At 41.7% G+C, this 18438-nt stretch overlaps 1 protein-coding gene across 8 annotated transcripts in view; it reads right to left on the bottom strand.

Annotated features, from left to right (window-relative positions):
* adgrb3 (adhesion G protein-coupled receptor B3) overlaps positions 1–18438 on the bottom strand; it is a 175426-nt gene that overhangs the window by 35277 nt on the left and 121711 nt on the right. For all 8 annotated transcript variants that reach the window (XM_044137166.1, XM_044137168.1, XM_044137162.1 and 5 more), the window contains 4 exons: positions 10886–11032; positions 10234–10309; positions 9006–9108; positions 7305–7348 (listed from right to left, as the gene is read on the bottom strand). In XM_044137166.1, coding sequence (XP_043993101.1) covers positions 7305–7348; positions 9006–9108; positions 10234–10309; positions 10886–11032 — 370 coding nt within the window. The remainder of the gene's footprint in view (positions 1–7304; positions 7349–9005; positions 9109–10233; positions 10310–10885; positions 11033–18438) is intronic.

Below are 18438 nucleotides of genomic sequence, written 5' to 3'. Positions count from 1 at the left end.
CAATCAGCCTCTTCTGCTGTTTGTCCTTTAGAGGATGGCCTTATCTCTCTTTGCCTAGAGAGGCCAACTACTCATACTACTCAGCTTCTTACTTCTATCTCCAACCCCCACCAGAGTTTACTTGCTCTCTAGTGTCCTACTATTGAATCCCTGTGTGAATAAAGACTGTTTCTAGATTTTAGTGTAGCGTGAAGAGATAGGATGAGGAGAACACTGGCAACAGAGAAACAAAACCAATCAAGTGGCAAAGAAAGAACCATAAGCCACTTAACCATCACCACAATGCCAAGTACAGGTAAAGTTTTCAATGAAATATAAATTACTGATCAGAACCTATGAGCAGAGAAATGGACAAATCACACTGCTTAAGGTTAGCAGTGTGAAATGTTTTGACATTCAGTGTTTATAGCACCTTGTCAGATTATTCATATCCATAAAACATTTCAACCACAAACTTTAATGTATTCTATTTGATAAGTGCAAGGACAATGAATCATGCATTTCAACATAATCTACAAATTTGTCATTTGAAGGGAGAGGGGTGTATTTGCTTTCAGCCATCCTGAGTAAGTACTTTATAAAACTACCTTTTGCTGAAATTAAGGCATGTCTTTATGACATGTTTCAGAAATGAAGCCTAGGCGAAAATTCAAGCTGGGAGACAAAACACAGCCGTCACACATCAGACACTCACCACGCTCCCGCCGCAGCCAATCAGGACAGGTGCGCCGCACCGCTTCAGCCAATCGTCGTTCACGGATCCCTTCAAAGGACAAGCTTCCCCGGATCTTCTTGCTCGTCAGCCGTGCTTCGACTCTACGTATGCGCTTTTCAACCTCTCCCACATTCAGTCAGCTAGTCAGCTGCCTCCCGTCCGCCAGCAATCCCGGTCCTTCAGTCCCTAATTCAGCTCGCAGAAGCACCTTCCGATCATCTTCGCCCTCTTTCAGAACCAGATACAGGGAGTGTCCCTCACCTGCCGGCTGCGCTCCTGTCGACTCCCAGTCATTCCTCACCGATCTAACCACCCTATCAAGCCTGCATTCGGCCTCCATTGATGTCTTCCCCTCATTGATGACGCAGGGCGCCCTCTGGCATCCGCCTGGTTCCCTGCTCCGCTCACCATCGTCAGTTGCTACGGCTCACTGGCGCTGTCAACCTGCAGCCAAGCGCTGGTTGTCTCCACGATCCGCCGTGGCTCCATTGACGCACGTCGGCTCTTCCTCCTCGTCCCATCATGGACTCGATCCGTTGCCCATCTTCTCTACCAGTCCACCTCCAGGAGAAAACCGAAATCAGACCGCTACGCTCACCTCCGCGTATCTCAGCTCGCAGCTGACCCTTCAACCTCATCAACCGGGAACCGTTCGCCCATCGGGCGTTGTCTAGGTAAGACGCCACTCCTGATTCGCTCATTTTCATACGCATCATGTCACCGTCAGCGCACCAGTACCTTTAATTCAAGTTTATTTCGCCTCCTATTGCTGGTCAGTTGGCATCTTCAAGGTCTCGACTAGCTCAATTAGTTAGAAGAGCCGAGGTTCCCTCGGCCCCGCCATTTAATGGCGGACGCTTTTGTCAACCTCATTCCGTTATTTCCCCGCTCAGGCCGCCGTAGCCCTCTCTTTCCTCCGTTGTTAGCTCGCTCCAAATTCTGTCAGAAGTCCCAGTCTGTATCTCAGCACATTCTGCCCTCCAGCCCAGCTGCCGCTGGTCTCCTAATCACAGCACTATATTTCTTTAAGCTCTTTTCACTAATGGAGAGGATTCTTTTAAAGCTACACATGAAACGCACCGAAAACAAACGAGTTTGGTGCAATCTTTTATTTTCAAATTCCTCTTTTATTAGGGGAGAGAGAGAGAAAAAAAAAAAAACGTTGGACCTGCCGCCTCGCCTAGTTCACACTTCTTTTGATCAGGGTCAAAGGACCTTCAGCCACGTAGTCCCAGTCGCCTCCAACCTCAACCCTCTAACAGTCAGTTTCACCTGCACAGCAATCCGCACTGCACGAGCGTTCTCTTTCAAGTCATTCACTTGTGGCAATACCACCCGCACCGACGGCTTCCTTTCCTCCTCATTCATTGGTTCCGACTCCTCTCAAGGAGGCACTCACGCAGCGAATAAGCAGGCATGCGCTCTAAGAGGTCCGTGCCATCTGCACAGTCGCAGTCCAACACACGCGTCAGGATACGACTAGCCAGCGTTTTGATAAATGCACGATCTCTCACGTTTGTCACAATTGCTACGTAATCTCTGCTGGAGCTATTCGCAATGAACCACAAAGCGCACTCGCATAAACAAGCGTCGTCCTTGATAGCCTGATGGCTTATCACCAAGTCTAACCGTCGTGTGGAGGCCAAGTTTATGTAGAAAATATTCAGTTACAAAAAAAAAAAAAAAAAAAAAAACGTATTCGTTTAATCAGTGATTTAATAAAAGAATTTGTTGAGGTTTAGGAAGTATTATTATATTGTATGTAGCTTAATTCATAATGTTTTAAGTGTTTTATTTTAAGTTTGTATGCCTTATAACTTCATTGGCCACTTTGAAATTTATGCAAAAGAGGTGAGGAGCCTGGTGTTATAGAGGGGGAAAAAGGCGAGGTCGCTGCAGTGAGAATCGACAGAGCCGCACAGTTTTTTAACCGTAGTTCGTTCTGTGGAGGTTATTTAAGATTTGACTGCTCATGTAAAGGATAACACAAGTAACTGTGGAATAAATCTTTTTGTTTTACATCTTTACATCGGAGCGCTGTGGGAGATTTTGTTTTTCCTCCTCAAACACACGAGTGAAATCAGCGAAATTAACCTTGTGGCAACACACGTCACCTGCGATAAAGCTTACAAAGATCTAACTTCCCTGGCATGTGGCCGTTTACCTAAAACTGTTATCGCTTGTCCCTCCCTGTCGGTTGCAAACGTAACCCAGGCTTTCCCTCTTCAAACCTGCAGCGGTGGAGACACTTTAAGGGCTCTGCGTTGTCACGTTGTATGTGTGAAGGTAGGATGTGTTCCTCACAGAAGAGTAATCAGGCGCAGGGCTGTTCGCCGTGGGGAGACAACACAGCTTACGGCCATCAAGTCGCACAGTCTGCAGGTCCCTGTCCACGCGGCTCGCGCCTAACAAGTCTATCAGACTGCAGGCCCCCGCCAACACAGCTCACGCCCAAGTCTCACAGACTGCAGGTCCCTGTCCACGCGGCTCGCGCCTAACAAGTCTATCAGATTGCAGGCCCCCGCCAACACAGCTCACGCCCAAGCCTCACAGACTGCAGGTCCCTGTCCACGCGGCTCACGCCTAACAAGTCTATCACACCGCAGGCCCCCGCCAACGCTGCTCACGCCCAAGCCTCACAGACTGCAGGTCCCTGTCCACGCGGCTCACGCCTAACAAGTCTATCACACCGCAGGCCCCCGCCAACGCTGCTCACGCCCAAGCCTCACAGACTGTAGGTCCCTGTCCACGCGGCTCGCGCCTAACAAGTCTATCAGACTGCAGGCCCCCGCCAACGCGGCTCACGCCCAAGCCTCACAGACTGCAGGTCCCTGTCCACGCGGCTCGCGCCTAACAAGTCTGTCAGACTGCAGGCCCCCGCCAATGCGGCTCACGCCCAAGTCTCACAGACCGCAACCCCGCCACGCGTCATTCTCTCGACCGACTCGCTTCAGTTCTCCACGGACGCTGCCCGTCCTCTGGTTTTGGGGGCTTTAAAAGCTAAATGGTTGCCGGAAAGTGGCCTTCCTATTTTCCTCAGTCCGAATCCTCTACATTTTATGAAATATTTCCCTTTGCCGTAGCTTGCCGCCTCTGGGGCCATCCTTGGAGCAGAATGCGTTTATTAGCGCGCTGCGATAATATTACCATGGTCCAAGCATTAATAAAGGCTGCCCATCCGTTAGCTCCATTATGCCTTTCATTCGCCGCTGCACATGGCAAGCTGTCAACAACATATCATCATCTCAGCTCAGCACGTTTCCAGTTATTACAATGCTATCGCCGACTCTCCGTCCCGTTCTAAGTTTCAGGTTTCGCTGTCCATGCCTTGCTGCCGACGCTCAACCCGAGCTAACGCTTTCAAGATCTGATGCTTAATGAATGGCTCTCTCCACTCCCTCTCGCGTTCATCACGCCACTACATAAAGTTGGTCTTCGCCCCATCTACACTCTCCACATACTCTCTCCTGGCAAACCTTCACCAAGTTCTGCTCTGATATCAATTCTCCCCTTTACCCTGGTAGTATATCCACAGTTCTCGCTTTCATCACCTACTGTTCGACCACCGTCCGATTCAGACTGTCCTACATCCGCAGTCCGTTCATGGGCATCAGTTTTCACGTGAAGCTACAGAAACCTAGTTAATCACCTAGCCTCTTCTCGAACTCTGCTCCTTCTCCAAGGGATTGCTAAGCACAGCACCTCTATTCCCGATAGCAGAGACTGATCACACTCCTATTACCTAAGAGTCTCATCACTGCGCTCTGTTCCAGAGCTTTCTCCTCCTACACCTAAGCTCTCCTCCATGCGCTTCCTCCTAGCCTTCCATGGATTTCTTGGGCTGAGTGAGTTCACATCTGCATCAAAAGTATTCAGTTTGTCATGAGATCTATCTATATTTGATCTAAAATTCTTCGCGGACCACTACAATCCTTCACATCAACACACCAAAACGAAGGTTGTGTACTATCGCTATCGCACGCATGAACGTTCCGTTCTGCTCTTTTCACGCCATGCTCAAATTCACATGTAAAGACATCAACTCTGCCACGAATCCAAATCTCTGTTTCTCACACCTGAATGCTTCGCCATGACTGCTAACTGGTTCACTCACCACCTCAGACTGACGTTAGCAGCTTGCGGTCTTCCACCTAGTCACTTTTCAGGCCATTCTTTTAGAATAAGTGCCGCTACGTCTACCGCCGTTCAAGGCGTCCCTGTAGCTTCTCTTCTTCAGCTCGGACGCTTGGCGTCCTCAGCCTTCTCATCTTACATCAGACCCGATCTCTCAATCCTACTCGAAGCTCAACGTTCCATAACTGCAGGTAAGCATCTCATCATATCTGGTGGTGGAGCATCGCCATCCCTAACAGTCCCATTCTGCCTAGGAGATCCGGCCGGACCAGCGGTCCTCTGCCCTCGGCTCGACAGCAGCCATTCCATCCTCCACAGATCATCAAGCGGTTCGCGCCTAACAAGTCTATCAGACTGCAGGCCCCCGCCAACGCAGCTCGCGCCTAACAAGTCTATCAGACTGCAGGCCCCTGCCAACGCGGCTCGTGCCTAACAAGTCATGTGACTGCAGGCCCCCGCCAACGTAGCTGCGCCTAACAAGTCTTGCAGACTGCAGGCCAGCTAGGCCTCAACCCGGCACCCTCTTTTGGGGGGAAGACTACCCTGAGCTAAACCTGGACCGATCACCTGCCTGGTGATCCTCAGCTCACAAGTCTTCCGCCGGGTTCGAGCGCCAAAGTTTCTGTATCATTAAATCTTCTAACTGCTTCTCTTTCTCTGTGTGAGTCTATCCAGATTGAAATGAAGCCTAGGCGAAAATTCAAGCTGGGAGACAAAACACAGCCGTCACACATCAGACACTCACCACGCTCCCGCCGCAGCCAATCAGGACAGGTGCGCCGCACCGCTTCAGCCAATCGTCGTTCACGGATCCCTTCAAAGGACAAGCTTCCCCGGATCTTCTTGCTCGTCAGCCGTGCTTCGACCCACCTCCTCCCCATCTCCACCATCATCCCAGGGACATCTTCCTAGCTCCCCCTCTGCTCCTTCGTTCAAGGCTCCGTTCCACCACCAGTATTCGGACCGGGGGGAAGACTACCCTGAGCTAAACCTGGACCGATCACCTGCCTGGTGATCCTCAGCTCACAAGTCTTCCGCCGGGTTCGAGCGCCAAAGTTTCTGTATCATTAAATCTTCTAACTGCTTCTCTTTCTCTGTGTGAGTCTATCCAGATTGAAATACAATTTCCCTCTCTAAATAGCTCAACCTCAGTCAGACTACAAGGAGCAAATCTATAAACAAATGAACAGATTCTTAACTGAAGTCAGGTCTTTGATATGCTTTGATCTAAGCCATTCCATCAGTCATTCCTCAAGAGTTGGTATCCTTCCTGTCTTAGTTCTCTTCTTAGTGGTAGTTACTACTTCCTCACCATGTCAATGTTCTGCAGGAGCCTGCCAATGAGACATCATTTGATCCAGATGTGTTGAACCGGGAGAGAACAACATGCTGGATCCTGGCTCTTGAGGACTGACATTGGACACCTCGACATAACATTATTTTTGTGGCTGTATGTTCTCTGTCGACCTGTATTTACCTCCATCCATCTTCCAAATCAACTCTGCTTCCCTGTTCCTGCCACAGAAAAGTGCATGACTCTACAGTTATCAAGTTGACAGATTCACCCAGCTGAGCAGTGGATCTCTACAGCTTCACTGGAATTACCAGTGAAGCTGGCGAGCCTCTCCGCTTACTTTAAAGCTCTCAATAACTTTCTCCTTGACATGTCTGAGGGGTGAATTGGTCTTCATGAGGCTGATTTTTCACTAAAGCTTTGTAAGAAACCCCTGAGGCCTTCACAGAGCAGCAGTATTTATACTGAAATTATTTTACACACAGGCTTTTGAAAGCAATTGGTTTCACTGGATTTCACTTTTGGGGGATACAAATGCACCACACACTTTTTAGGCTTTTATTTGTGAATAATTTGAAAAGCACATTTTCATTTTTCTTTCATTCACAATGATGCTGTGCTTAGTGTTGGTTTGTCATATAAAATCCCAATAAAACACATTGAAGTGTGACAAAGGTCACTGGGAAATAGTTGCATTAATATTGAATACATTTGGATTGCAATGCATGACTGATGCTTTAGCACTCTTTTAATCAAGTAGATGCCTATATCAACACCTGCTGCTAATTTGTTCACTTTCTACATCTGCAGTTGTTGTTCTTTGTCGCTTAAGAATATGGCACCATTAAAAACAAAACCTGATTTCTCTACAATTATGATTTTCAGGAGTGAGCATATAACTCAAGTGTGACTCATGTCTTTCAGAAATCATGGTGGCAATTACTGCAGAGGAACACTGCAGCTGCAGTTTCTGAACAAATCTCACCCAGGGACATTGAAAAAATTCCCATAAACTAAATCCACATGAACAGGCGGGCGTCTCAACAAACATAACATAATATTTTTTGCTTAACTGTACAACTGCTTAATGTATTGTGGAGCATCAAATTGTATCCAAGATATGTTCACTCATATGGATTAGATTATCGCATGCCCACTTACATTATGGTGCTGTCCCAGAGTGCACAGTACGGCTTCAATGTTCCCTGGAATACAAGAAAGGTGCAACAAATCTCAGTAAATCACAAAGATAATTAATCATTTTTGTCATCACAACACCATCATTATTACATACTTGTGTGTTTGTCCAATGTTAGTCATCTAAAAATACAGCTAATGGATCACAGAAATCCATAAATTTGGCCACGGTTTGCACTATCAGAGCACCGCACAGTGAGACACATTTGATGACGCGCTCAGATTTACTTGTGCTTTATGTCTACGATGCATAAAAAAGGTCTGGACCATAAAAAGGAATTGTCCTTGTAATTAACTGAATGCAGCTCCAGACACTCTGTGCCCACAAATTAATTATCAAACCATTTGTCTGACACTGTGTCTCTCCTAAAGGAAGGTGATAGACAATGTGATCTTTGTAGAAGATTCAATAAAGAAATATCAAACATCTGTTCAAATAACACCAGGCAGAACATGGCAGCCGCCATACGAAATGTGAAAATTACTGGTCACATATCTTTAAAAAAATGCATGGGATTTATCATTCCTTTTCAAGCTACGGTGCTGGTGAAAAGTTTACATGTGCAGTATTAATCATGAGTATGAAAGCTGTTTAATTTTAAGCCTTGACTAATTTGTCTGAATGGTTCATTTTTTTTAACATGGATCAATTGAATGAAAAACAAGAAATAGTTGCATAAGTCTGATTTAATTGTTGATTTTCTCTTATCCAAACATGGTCAGATGTAATGCATTACATAGACATATTTGACTGCTCTTCTTATCAACAATAAAAGCATTAATTTTATTCCTCATTATTTGGTTCCCTCATAGCTTAGATCACACAATATCAAAAGGGAAGACATTGGGATCATTTCACAAGGTTAATGTTAGCCATTGTCTTCCTGGAGTGCCCAACTGCATAAACCATTCAAGGCAAAGTGTCCAACTCATATGAAAGAAGATTAGTTAAAATGTAGGAAAAAAAAATAGGAACCACCAAGCCAAGGCTCACCCTGATCCGAAATCAGAAGATGCTGGAACACCAGTGTAACTTTCAACGGAGAAGTGGAAATGAGAAGACCGGTGTCTTTTCTAGACAAAAGTCCCTGCTGGTGCTATGAAGCTTAGTTAAGATTTGCAGCGACCCATACGGACTTAAGGTTTCTTCATGAAACATTTTTTTTTTCTTTTTGTGAAATGAGACTTAGGAGACCTGTCCAGAATGAGATAGGAACCATCAAGGACAGGGTTTCAAATCTAAGAAGACTGTACTAACTGTCACACATGGTGGTGGTAGCAGCAAGCTGTGCTATGGTTTAGTGCAAGTTATTCTAGTTTGTCTTGTACAGAGAGAGTGGAATAGTGAATTTTTCATTTATCAAATCAGCCAAATGTCTGAAAATTGATGTACTAAATTAGTACATCAAGATACAAAACGCAAATCTAAGCCAGATCTGGAATAAATGAAACAGATTTGACATAAACCTTCTACCTGTCTCTCTCCTTCTCTGTCTGTCTGTGTAAAAATTGCTAAAATTGTGGTTATTTATTCTAAATTAATTACCAATTTTTATTCTTACTTTTGAAATTAATTTTAGGTATTTCTTGTATCATCACTCCACCCTAGAAATGGACAATGGAATTATAACAGATAACATGGCTCAAAATTACTGTGGTGCTTACATTTGCCAGGTGAGCCAACTCAATCTCCAGGTGGGACTCAGTTGCCTTGGGCTCAGGTCTTATAGTCACAGCAATAACCTTGGAGTTCACAGCAGTGAGATTCCTGAGTAAAAAACATAGATTCATAAATGCTGTTACTAAACCCCTCCCGCTGCTTCGTTTTTTTTTTGTTTGTTTTTTTTTTTTTTTTTTTTTTTTTTTTTTACCAGATTGCTTATTGTTATTCATTATTTCAAAGCAAGTGTTTTTGCATATTTTTGTAAATCTATATAAGTTATCTTCTTTCTGTAGTCAACAAAAAAAGCAATTATGTAAAGCTCAGCAAGAATCACAAACAACAAACCATAATCTGTGTTTTAAAAATCTTGCTTTTAAAACTTTCCTTTACTTTAATTGTTTTCAGAAAGAACAAAAGGTTTCCAGAACATTTTTAACTGATAGTAACACCAGCATACGGAAGGAAAAGTTGAGCTAAAAGACCAGTGGAGCTACTCCTATTTTCCAGTATTTTTTCTGTATCTGCCTTTTGCCTGTGAAACAACTCTATTTTCAAGACTTATTTCTAAATGGACATCAATGAACAAAATTGCTCCATCCAGAATATATATCCGACATTTAATTGTGCAAAAGTTACTTGTTTTGTCAAAGCATTGCATGCTTCAAAAGTGACGAATGGAAACTATTCAACTCTAACAGTCCTTTCTTGATAAGCTTATCCCCATGTCGGTATGGAAAGGGCAATTTGAAGTGGCCCATTATGGTTTTCACATAGACACTGAGGGCTGCTGCTGCTCTACTGCACAGCTTTGTCGACATGTCCTGGAATCACCGCTCTGCCCTTCATTATCAGTGCCAAAGAATTGTTGTCTTGAAGCACTCATCTGATGGTTACATGGCCCACCCTACAGTTCTTCAAGACAATTGTGTCTTTTCTAATTAACAATATACTCCCCACTACAGTGAATGTGTTTTATTTCTTAAATTAGAGCCAACAAAGCCCTCTAACGTTCTTCTTTAGCTTTGCTTAATCTTTGTTTCTTTATGTCTCTCTCTCTTTTTCCCTCTAAGTAAAGATATATATATATATATATATATATATATATATATATATATATATATATATATATATATATATATATTATATAACTATATAACTATATGTATGAATAATATAATATCATATATTACTGTAGGTTTATATGTGTGTGTGCGTGTGTGCTTCCCTTACTTTGGTGAAGGTAGCATGAGTCCAAGAGTTTTGTAGAGAACAGTTCCCAAAATGAACACAGGTGATCCTTCCATGTCTGAAATAGAAAATAGGAAATCAGTTTCCGAGTTTGAATATATATTTGAATTTGTAAAACATGACTCATGTTTTTTATAACATTTGCTTTCTATAGAATCTGCTTTCTGGACTAAAGCAGCTGGGATTGCATTTGACTCAGTCCTAATCAATAATTTCCTTTGTTAAGTTGGAGTCATAACAGATAAGACTGATTAAACCAATTGACAATTTTGCCTGGTTTCGGACTGGGATATGAAGTGGCAGCTGTAGTTTTTGAATTCATGCTATAAAAGGAGTAAGACAAAGTCTTGACTGAAAAACAACAAGCAAGTTAACATTTTCTTTTTGCTACATATTCAAAATACTTAAAAACAAATGTGCAATGCTACATAAAAACAACAATTCTGCTTAGGATCGATGGATCTTTGATAAAAGTGTTTTTAAAAACATTTCTGTAAATGTTTATTTAAAGTTTGATGAAAAAATAGGCTTACGCATAAAGACAGTCTGTATGGCTTTGAATCTTGTAGAATAAAATTATTTCAACAGGAGGTGATGCAGCTCTATAAAATACTGGATGTGTTCAGTGATATACCTGCTGACTGGGAAACAAAAAGGCCCTTTGGGATGACCACTTTATCTTCCGAGTTCCTGGCCCAGTCAACCATGCCTTTACGACCTTTCATGGGGAAGTTGATGTCAGTCATCACGGACACGGCTGGAAGTCTCTGGATGCTGGCCACTGCAGAAACCAATAAATAATTATAGATCACAGATGTTCTCCAGGATATTTATGTGTCTGAAGATCATTTTATGAGCAGTTAAACCAGATAAAAATAGGAGTGTAAAGATTCCAGTCTTTTCGCTTTTACATTTCATAGAAAATCTAATGTCAAACTTAAAATTTGGCATTAGACATCATAACTGGACCACAAGAAATTTCATTAAACTCTCATTCTCACATCTACCCACAGTAAAGCTAAAAAAAACCAAAAAAAAACCTTGGTGTACTGAGGCGATAACAAATCCCCCATAAAAAAAAAAAAAAAAAAAAAATTCCACAGATTAACAAATAAAAGATCTTAAATTTACAAGGAAGGAGGACAAAGCTGAACTGTTTTCTACCTGCTATCATATCAGGCCCCAGTCAGGTGGCGGCTAAGCAAGGGGGAAGCTCTGGCTAATCCTACCATTGATGTAAAAACGGCATTGTTCATTGTGTTGTTCTGGTAGTACAATTTATATCCTGGCATGACTCCATGATTGAGGGGAATCTGTGACAGCGGAGGTGTGCCTGTGTATTTGGGATGATCCTATAGTGAGCATGAAATCAGCGAGCACCAGGAGGCTTGTTCCTAGTGCCAGATGTTGAGAGCAGTGGTGGTAAGAGCGTGTTTATTTGAGCTTGTGGTGTTAGTCACAGGGCACACAATGAAAAATAACAATATCTTAGGAAAGCTGTGTTCCACGTTTCTTTTAGGTAGTTGTACAAATTAATGAAATATTTTGCATCTGCCATATTGTGTTTGGAAGCTTAATAAGGCAAGTCACATTATTTATATGTTCAGTGCAAATTACTCATATTAATTTTGTTTATTATTATCCTTTTCATTATATCTAAACATAATAAACATAGTGCTTAAAAAAGGGGTTTATTACTTTTCTTTATGTGTAACAAACATTAATAACAAAACTTCTTAAACTACAATAAAACAAATATAGCTAGGCTGCACTGTATGTTCACCATTTATCCTTTTTTAAGATGTCTTATGCTTTATTGTGTGCTCTAAATGTTTTAAGCAGTGATAATAAGTTGCTGGATAAAAAGTCTTTTGCAATCAAGGTTATTTAGCTAAAAGTAGCAGGGCAGAAGATGGGACAGAAGTGGCAGCTACTATTTATCTGGGAGTCAAGAGGCTGCCATAAATAAGTGACAAAATGATACAGCAATGTCTTACTCAGCCACATGCTTCCCACTTGGCTCTCACAAATGGATCCACAAAACCTTCCATTGCTCTACTCAAAATGGCCACTGTGAGAATATATAGGTGTGAGCTGAATTAATTATATGTGTCTTCTAATGTATACGATGTATCCCAGTATATATTAATTAACGACATACAAAGACCTCTTTGTAGGTTGCATGAAGTACTAGGACTTATTTGGGTAGATTGAATACTTTTCTAAGTAAAATGCCATGCAAAGTTATTAACAAACATTTTTTTTACACTTAGTCTCACTACCACCAAGATATTCAAAGAATTGCATTGGGATTGTATTAAATATTATTTTCTTGTAAAGGATCTGTTTAAGGACTGGCCTGCACTCCCAAGACATTTCTCTTGAACTGATCAGTTCTCTAGTTAATGGTGTGGAAGAATTTGGTTTTATAACCTAAATCTGATTTAAGTGTCCCAATTACTTTATCCTTGACTTGTCCTTTATCTCTTGGACTTCATAAGACTGTTTGTTCATTGATGTTTTCCAGATGCCAAACATCTTTGACTTTTATTAAAATTAAGACAATAAAAAGTTGAAGGGCCATGTAATATTCTCCTTCCACTTCGCATTTGTGCACTGTTTGTGTTTGATCTATTACATAAAATCCTAAGAAAATACATTGACTGTGAAACTATATAATTTGAAAAACACTTAAGGGATAGTGACACATTTTCCATTACCCTAGACTTGTAGACAGGAATACATACTGTATTTACAAAACAAAATAATAATTTCTAACCAATGACTAGATAAATTTCCCTCAATAATCTACATTTTTCTTTTGAAAATAACTCACAGCTGCATCGTTAACCCCAAATGAAAAAATATATTGCTTTTCACTAGCTTGCCAGGTTTGGGCCTACAAATAATATTCATGTACTCTTAACATTTTCATTTATTTGTCTGGGAAGTTCACGTGATACTGATAGGAGTTTGAAACACGAAAAAGACTTTCTATATCTACCAGTTTCTTTTATCTATTCAGTTTTGTAAAATAAAACATTTCACAACAAACAATTTGCTATTTAGATGATACAATACTTTTGAAATTGTTCACTAAGCAATTAGTTTATTGCACAGTCCAAAGATGAATTTTATGCTTGAGCTTATTTTAAGCTTTGAATACTGTATTTTGAATTAATTTTGAATGTAACGCAGATTCTTTATCAACACCTCTCCAAATATTGTTTTCAGGTTGCCCATTGAATAAAACAAGTCATATGTATTGTAAGTGTGAACTTTATGAAGTTTTGCTGTTCAGATCCCATGCAGGGCAAACATATTTATGAGTAAAGTTTGAATTTGCCTGTGTATTAATGAGTTTTCTTTGAATACGCTGCCTCTTCTTCCCACAGTTCAAAAACATGCATATATTTTTAATATGAGACTCTAATTGGGGCCTGCCCCATAGCAATGCATAAGGAGAGCAGTGACTGACTTGCGAAGCAAGTCAGTCACTGCCTCCATGCATTGCATGGGCAGGAACCTATTGTTCTACACCCAATAGAACGCCTCTTTATTGGGGCCTGCCCATAGCAATGCATAAGGAGAGCAGTGACAGACTTGCGAAGCAAGTCTGTCACTGCCTCCATGCATTGCATGGCAGGCACCTATTGTTCTACACCCAATAGAATGTCTCTTTATTGGGGCCTGCCCATAGCAATGCATAAGGAGAGCAGTGACTGACTTGCGAAGCAAGTCAGTCACTGCCTCCATGCATTGCATGGCAGGCACCTATTGTTCTACACCCAATAGAATGTTTCTTTAATACGTATTATTTATTATTCTTCCGTTACCGTTAATGCGGCTCGTACCGCTACGAGCCCACCCACAAAAGTGGTATCAAAACGTGCGGCTCGTTCCCGGGAGGGGAGCTATTACTTTTGGTGGGCTTTGGAGTTACCATGGCGACGTAAAAAGCAAAAAACGACCCCAAAATCACTAACGAGCTCACCAGGTGCATCTCTCGTCGTCAAGGGGACGAGGCAACCAGTAAATCCTGAAAATACCCTATTTTTGAGGATTTTCTGTGTCGTCATAACTTTATGTAGAAACGCCATTCAAACTTCATTTTGTAGATACGTCCGTGATCTCTTTTAAAGTGAAGACAGCACGTCAATATGTATTATGGTTTGTCCACAACTTCTTTCTAAGCGACCCAAAGTTTTTGATTTTTGGAAAATCAGAGTGTGAAGGCCGCTCCGCTAGAGTGAGAGTCAGAGCGACATTTTGACCCCAAATCATTTTTTAACTCGCCCTCACGCTCACAAATATTGCATGATTGGTATCAAACTTGGTCATGACATTGATACGCGTGCCTGCTCCGGTCAAATGTTTTCAAAAATTATCTAGCGCTTACAGTTTTCTCTCCAGGTGCTTCAGAGCAAAGTCATGCGCCAGGGTAGCAGACAGATCTCACTGATTCACTTCCATGTATTTCTGAAAAATTTCAGACCTTGGCACACACTTTTTTATCTCATGCTGTTAATACTGTGAGTGAGGTAGAGATAAGAATGGCGGGACAATGTGAGAAGACAAATAGCCCTCTCATATGCTTCAAACGGTTTTCGAATATGTATTACGGTTCTTAACGGGAAACAGTTTTTGCAATGCTTTTTAGTCAAACTGGCTGGCTCAAACAGAGAATTGTCTCCCCTGGATGTCTCACTCACAGCTGGCAGAGAGGATTATTTACCATGGCAACGGAACCCAGAGCAGGGAGATTTGCTGAGGACTACAAAGACGCATCACTGTAGTTCGAACTACTAGTTCAGTTAAAACAGAGGAGGACTGAGCTGGCCTTTAGAAAACTTGCTGCTATGGGCTGTATATAACTAATTTAACCCTGTCACTGTTACACATGGGATGAGTTTGGCCCTTTGAAATGAAGCTTACTGAAAATTTCAAAATAAAAGCCCTTGAAAATTTTTACATCAGGTCATTGCTTTTTTGAGCGTTATATGACTGATTTAATCCAATGACTGTTACACATGGGATGACTTTGACCCTTTCAAATGAAGCTTAACAAAAATTTCAAAATAAAAGCCTTGGGAATTTTTACATCATGTAATTGCTCTTTTTGGCTTTATGTGACTGGTTTATCCAAAGCACTCTTACACATTGGATTAGTGTGGGCATTTAATATGAAGCTTACTGCAAATTTCAAAATAAAAGCCTCAAAATGCCCCTCTGACAGTGCACCACCGAGGCGGTGCAGTGATATCATTCTGCATTATCTGTTTATCCCAGGTTAGGGAACTGCCTTGCACAGCAAGGCAGTTGATTAGCATTAGCCTTTTAGCTTAAATAAGCTATTACCTATTTTTCTTACTTATCTGCCATGTTTAGTATTCTGAAGGAATTAAGTAAATTACAGAGAACATTCTAATAATATCCCACATGCTACAGAGAGCATTCACGCTAACATTAGCATATTTGCTCATTTTAGCTAATACACTTACTTTATCATACTGAATGGTGCATGTCCAGTTTACTTAACATTATTGTGATTCTATTGATTGTATTGATTACATTGCAGCTTTCTTTAGCATTGATGCAAATTGTTAGCATCAGAACGCTGGGTCCAAACCGACGGGCACACTTTGGCAGGCCCCAGTTAAATTTCTTCAGGAATTTTCTAGTATATTATATTTTATTCTTCCGTTATCAAGCAATGCGGCTCGTGCCAAGTAGCCCACCCATAAAAGTGGTATCAAAACGTGCGGCTCGAACCCGGCATTGGAGCTATTACTTTTGGTGGGATTTGGAGTTACCATGGCGACGTAAAAAGCAAAAAACGACCCCAAAATCACTAACGAGCTCACCAGCTGCATCTCTCGTCGTCAAGGGGATGAGGCAACCAGTAAATCCTGAAAATACCCTATTTTTGAGGATTTTCTGTGTCGTCATAACTTTATGTAGAAACGCCATTCAAACTTCATTTTGTAGATATGTCCGTGATCTCTTTTAAAGTGAAGACAGCACGTCGATATGAATTATGGTTTGTCCACAACTTCTTTCTAAGCGACCCAAAGTTTTTGATTTTTGGAAAAATCAGAGTGTGAAGGCCGCTCCGCTAGAGTGAGAGTCAGAGCGACATTTTGACCCCAAATCATTTTTTAACTCGCCCTCACGCTCACAAATATTGCATGATTGGTATCAAACTTGGTCATGACATTGATACGCGTGCCTGCTCCGGTCAAATGTTTTCAAAAATTATCTAGCGCTTACAGTTTTCTCTCCAGGTGCTTCAGAGCAAAGTCATGCGCCAGGGTAGCAGACAGATCTCACTGATTCACTTCCATGTATTTCTGAAAAATTTCAGACCTTGGCACACACTTTTTTTATCTCATCGCTGTTAATACTGTGAGTGAGGTAGAGATATGAATGGCGGGACTATGTGAGACGACAAATAGCCCTCTCATATGCTTCAAACGGTTTTCGAATATGTATTACGGTTCCCAACGGGAAACAGTTTTTTGCAATGCTTTTTTTAGTCAAACTGGCTGGCTCAAACAGAGAATTGTCTCCCCCTGGATGTCTCACTCACAGCTGGCAGAGAGGATTATTCACCATGGCAACGGAACCCAGAGCAGGGAGAGGTGCTGAGGACTACAAATACGCATCACTGTAGTTCGAACTACTAGTTCAGTTAAAACAGAGGAGGACTGAGCTGGCCTTTAGAAAAACTTGCTGCTATGGGCTGTATATAACTAATTTAACCCTGTCACTGTTACACATGGGATGAGTTTGGCCCTTTGAAATGAAGCTTACTGAAAATTTCAAAATAAAAGCCCTTGAAAATTTTTACATCAGGTCATTGCTTTTTTGAGCATTATATGACTGATTTAATCCAATGACTGTTACACATGGGATGACTTTGACCCTTTCAAATGAAGCTTAACAAAAATTTCAAAATAAAAGCCTTGGGAATTTTTACATCATGCAATTGCTCTTTTTGGCTTTATGTGACTGGTTTATCCAAAGCACTCTTACACATTGGATTAGTGTGGGCATTTAATATGAAGCTTACTGCAAATTTCAAAATAAAAGCCTCAAAATGCCCCTCTGACAGTGCACCGCCGGAGGCGGTGCAGTGATATCATTCTGCATTATCTGTTTATCCGAGGTTAGGGAACTGCCTTGCGCAGCAAGGCAGTTCATTAGCATTAGCCTTTTAGCTTAAATAAGCTATTTTCTATTTTTCAGACTTATTAGCCATGTTTAGTATACTTAATGGAGTAAGTGAATGACAGTAAACATTCTAATGATACCCCACATGCTACTGAAAGTATTTATGCTTACATTAGCATATTTGCTCATTTTAGCTAATACACTTACTTTATCATACTGAATGTTGCATGTCCAGCTTACTTAACATTCTTGTGATTCTCCACATGCTATTGATTACATTGCAGCTTTTTAGCATTGATGCTAATTCTTAGCATCACAACGCTGGTCCAAACCGACGGGCACACTTTGGCAGGCCCCAGTTAAATTTCTTCAGGAATTTTCTAGTTTATTTATTTTTCTTCCGTCAACCGGAATGCGGCTCGCATCGTAGCCCACCCACAAAAGTGGTATCAAAACGCGTGCTCGATCCCGGAGGGGAGCTATTACTTTTGGTGGGATTTGGAGTTACCATGGCGCGTAAAAGCAAAAAACGACCCCAAAATCACTAACGAGCTCACCAGGTGCAAGTCTCATTCAAGGGGACGAGGCAACCAGTAAATCCTGAAAATACCCTATTTTTGAGGATTTTCTGTGTCGTCATAACTTTATGTAGAAACGCCATTCAAACTTCATTTTGTAGATACGTCCGTTATCTCTTTTAAAGTGAAGACAGCACGTCAATATGTATTATGGTTTGTCCACAACTTCTTTCTAAGCGACCCAAAGTTTTTGATTTTTGGAAAAATCAGAGTGTGAAGGTCATCCGCTTAGAGTGAGAGTCAGAGCGACATTTTGACCCCAAATCATTTTTTAACTCGCCCTCACGCTCACAAATATTGCATGATTGGTATCAAACTTGGTCATGACATTGATACGCGTGCCTGCTCCGGTCAAATGTTTTCAAAAATTATCTAGCGCTTACAGTTTTCTCTCCAGGTGCTTCAGAGCAAAGTCATGCGCCAGGGTAGCAGACGG

The sequence above is a fragment of the Gambusia affinis genome, linkage group LG13 (genome assembly GCF_019740435.1).
Source record: "Gambusia affinis linkage group LG13, SWU_Gaff_1.0, whole genome shotgun sequence".
NCBI lineage: Eukaryota > Metazoa > Chordata > Actinopteri > Cyprinodontiformes > Poeciliidae > Gambusia > Gambusia affinis.
This window is presented reverse-complemented; position numbering and strand designations above follow the sequence as displayed.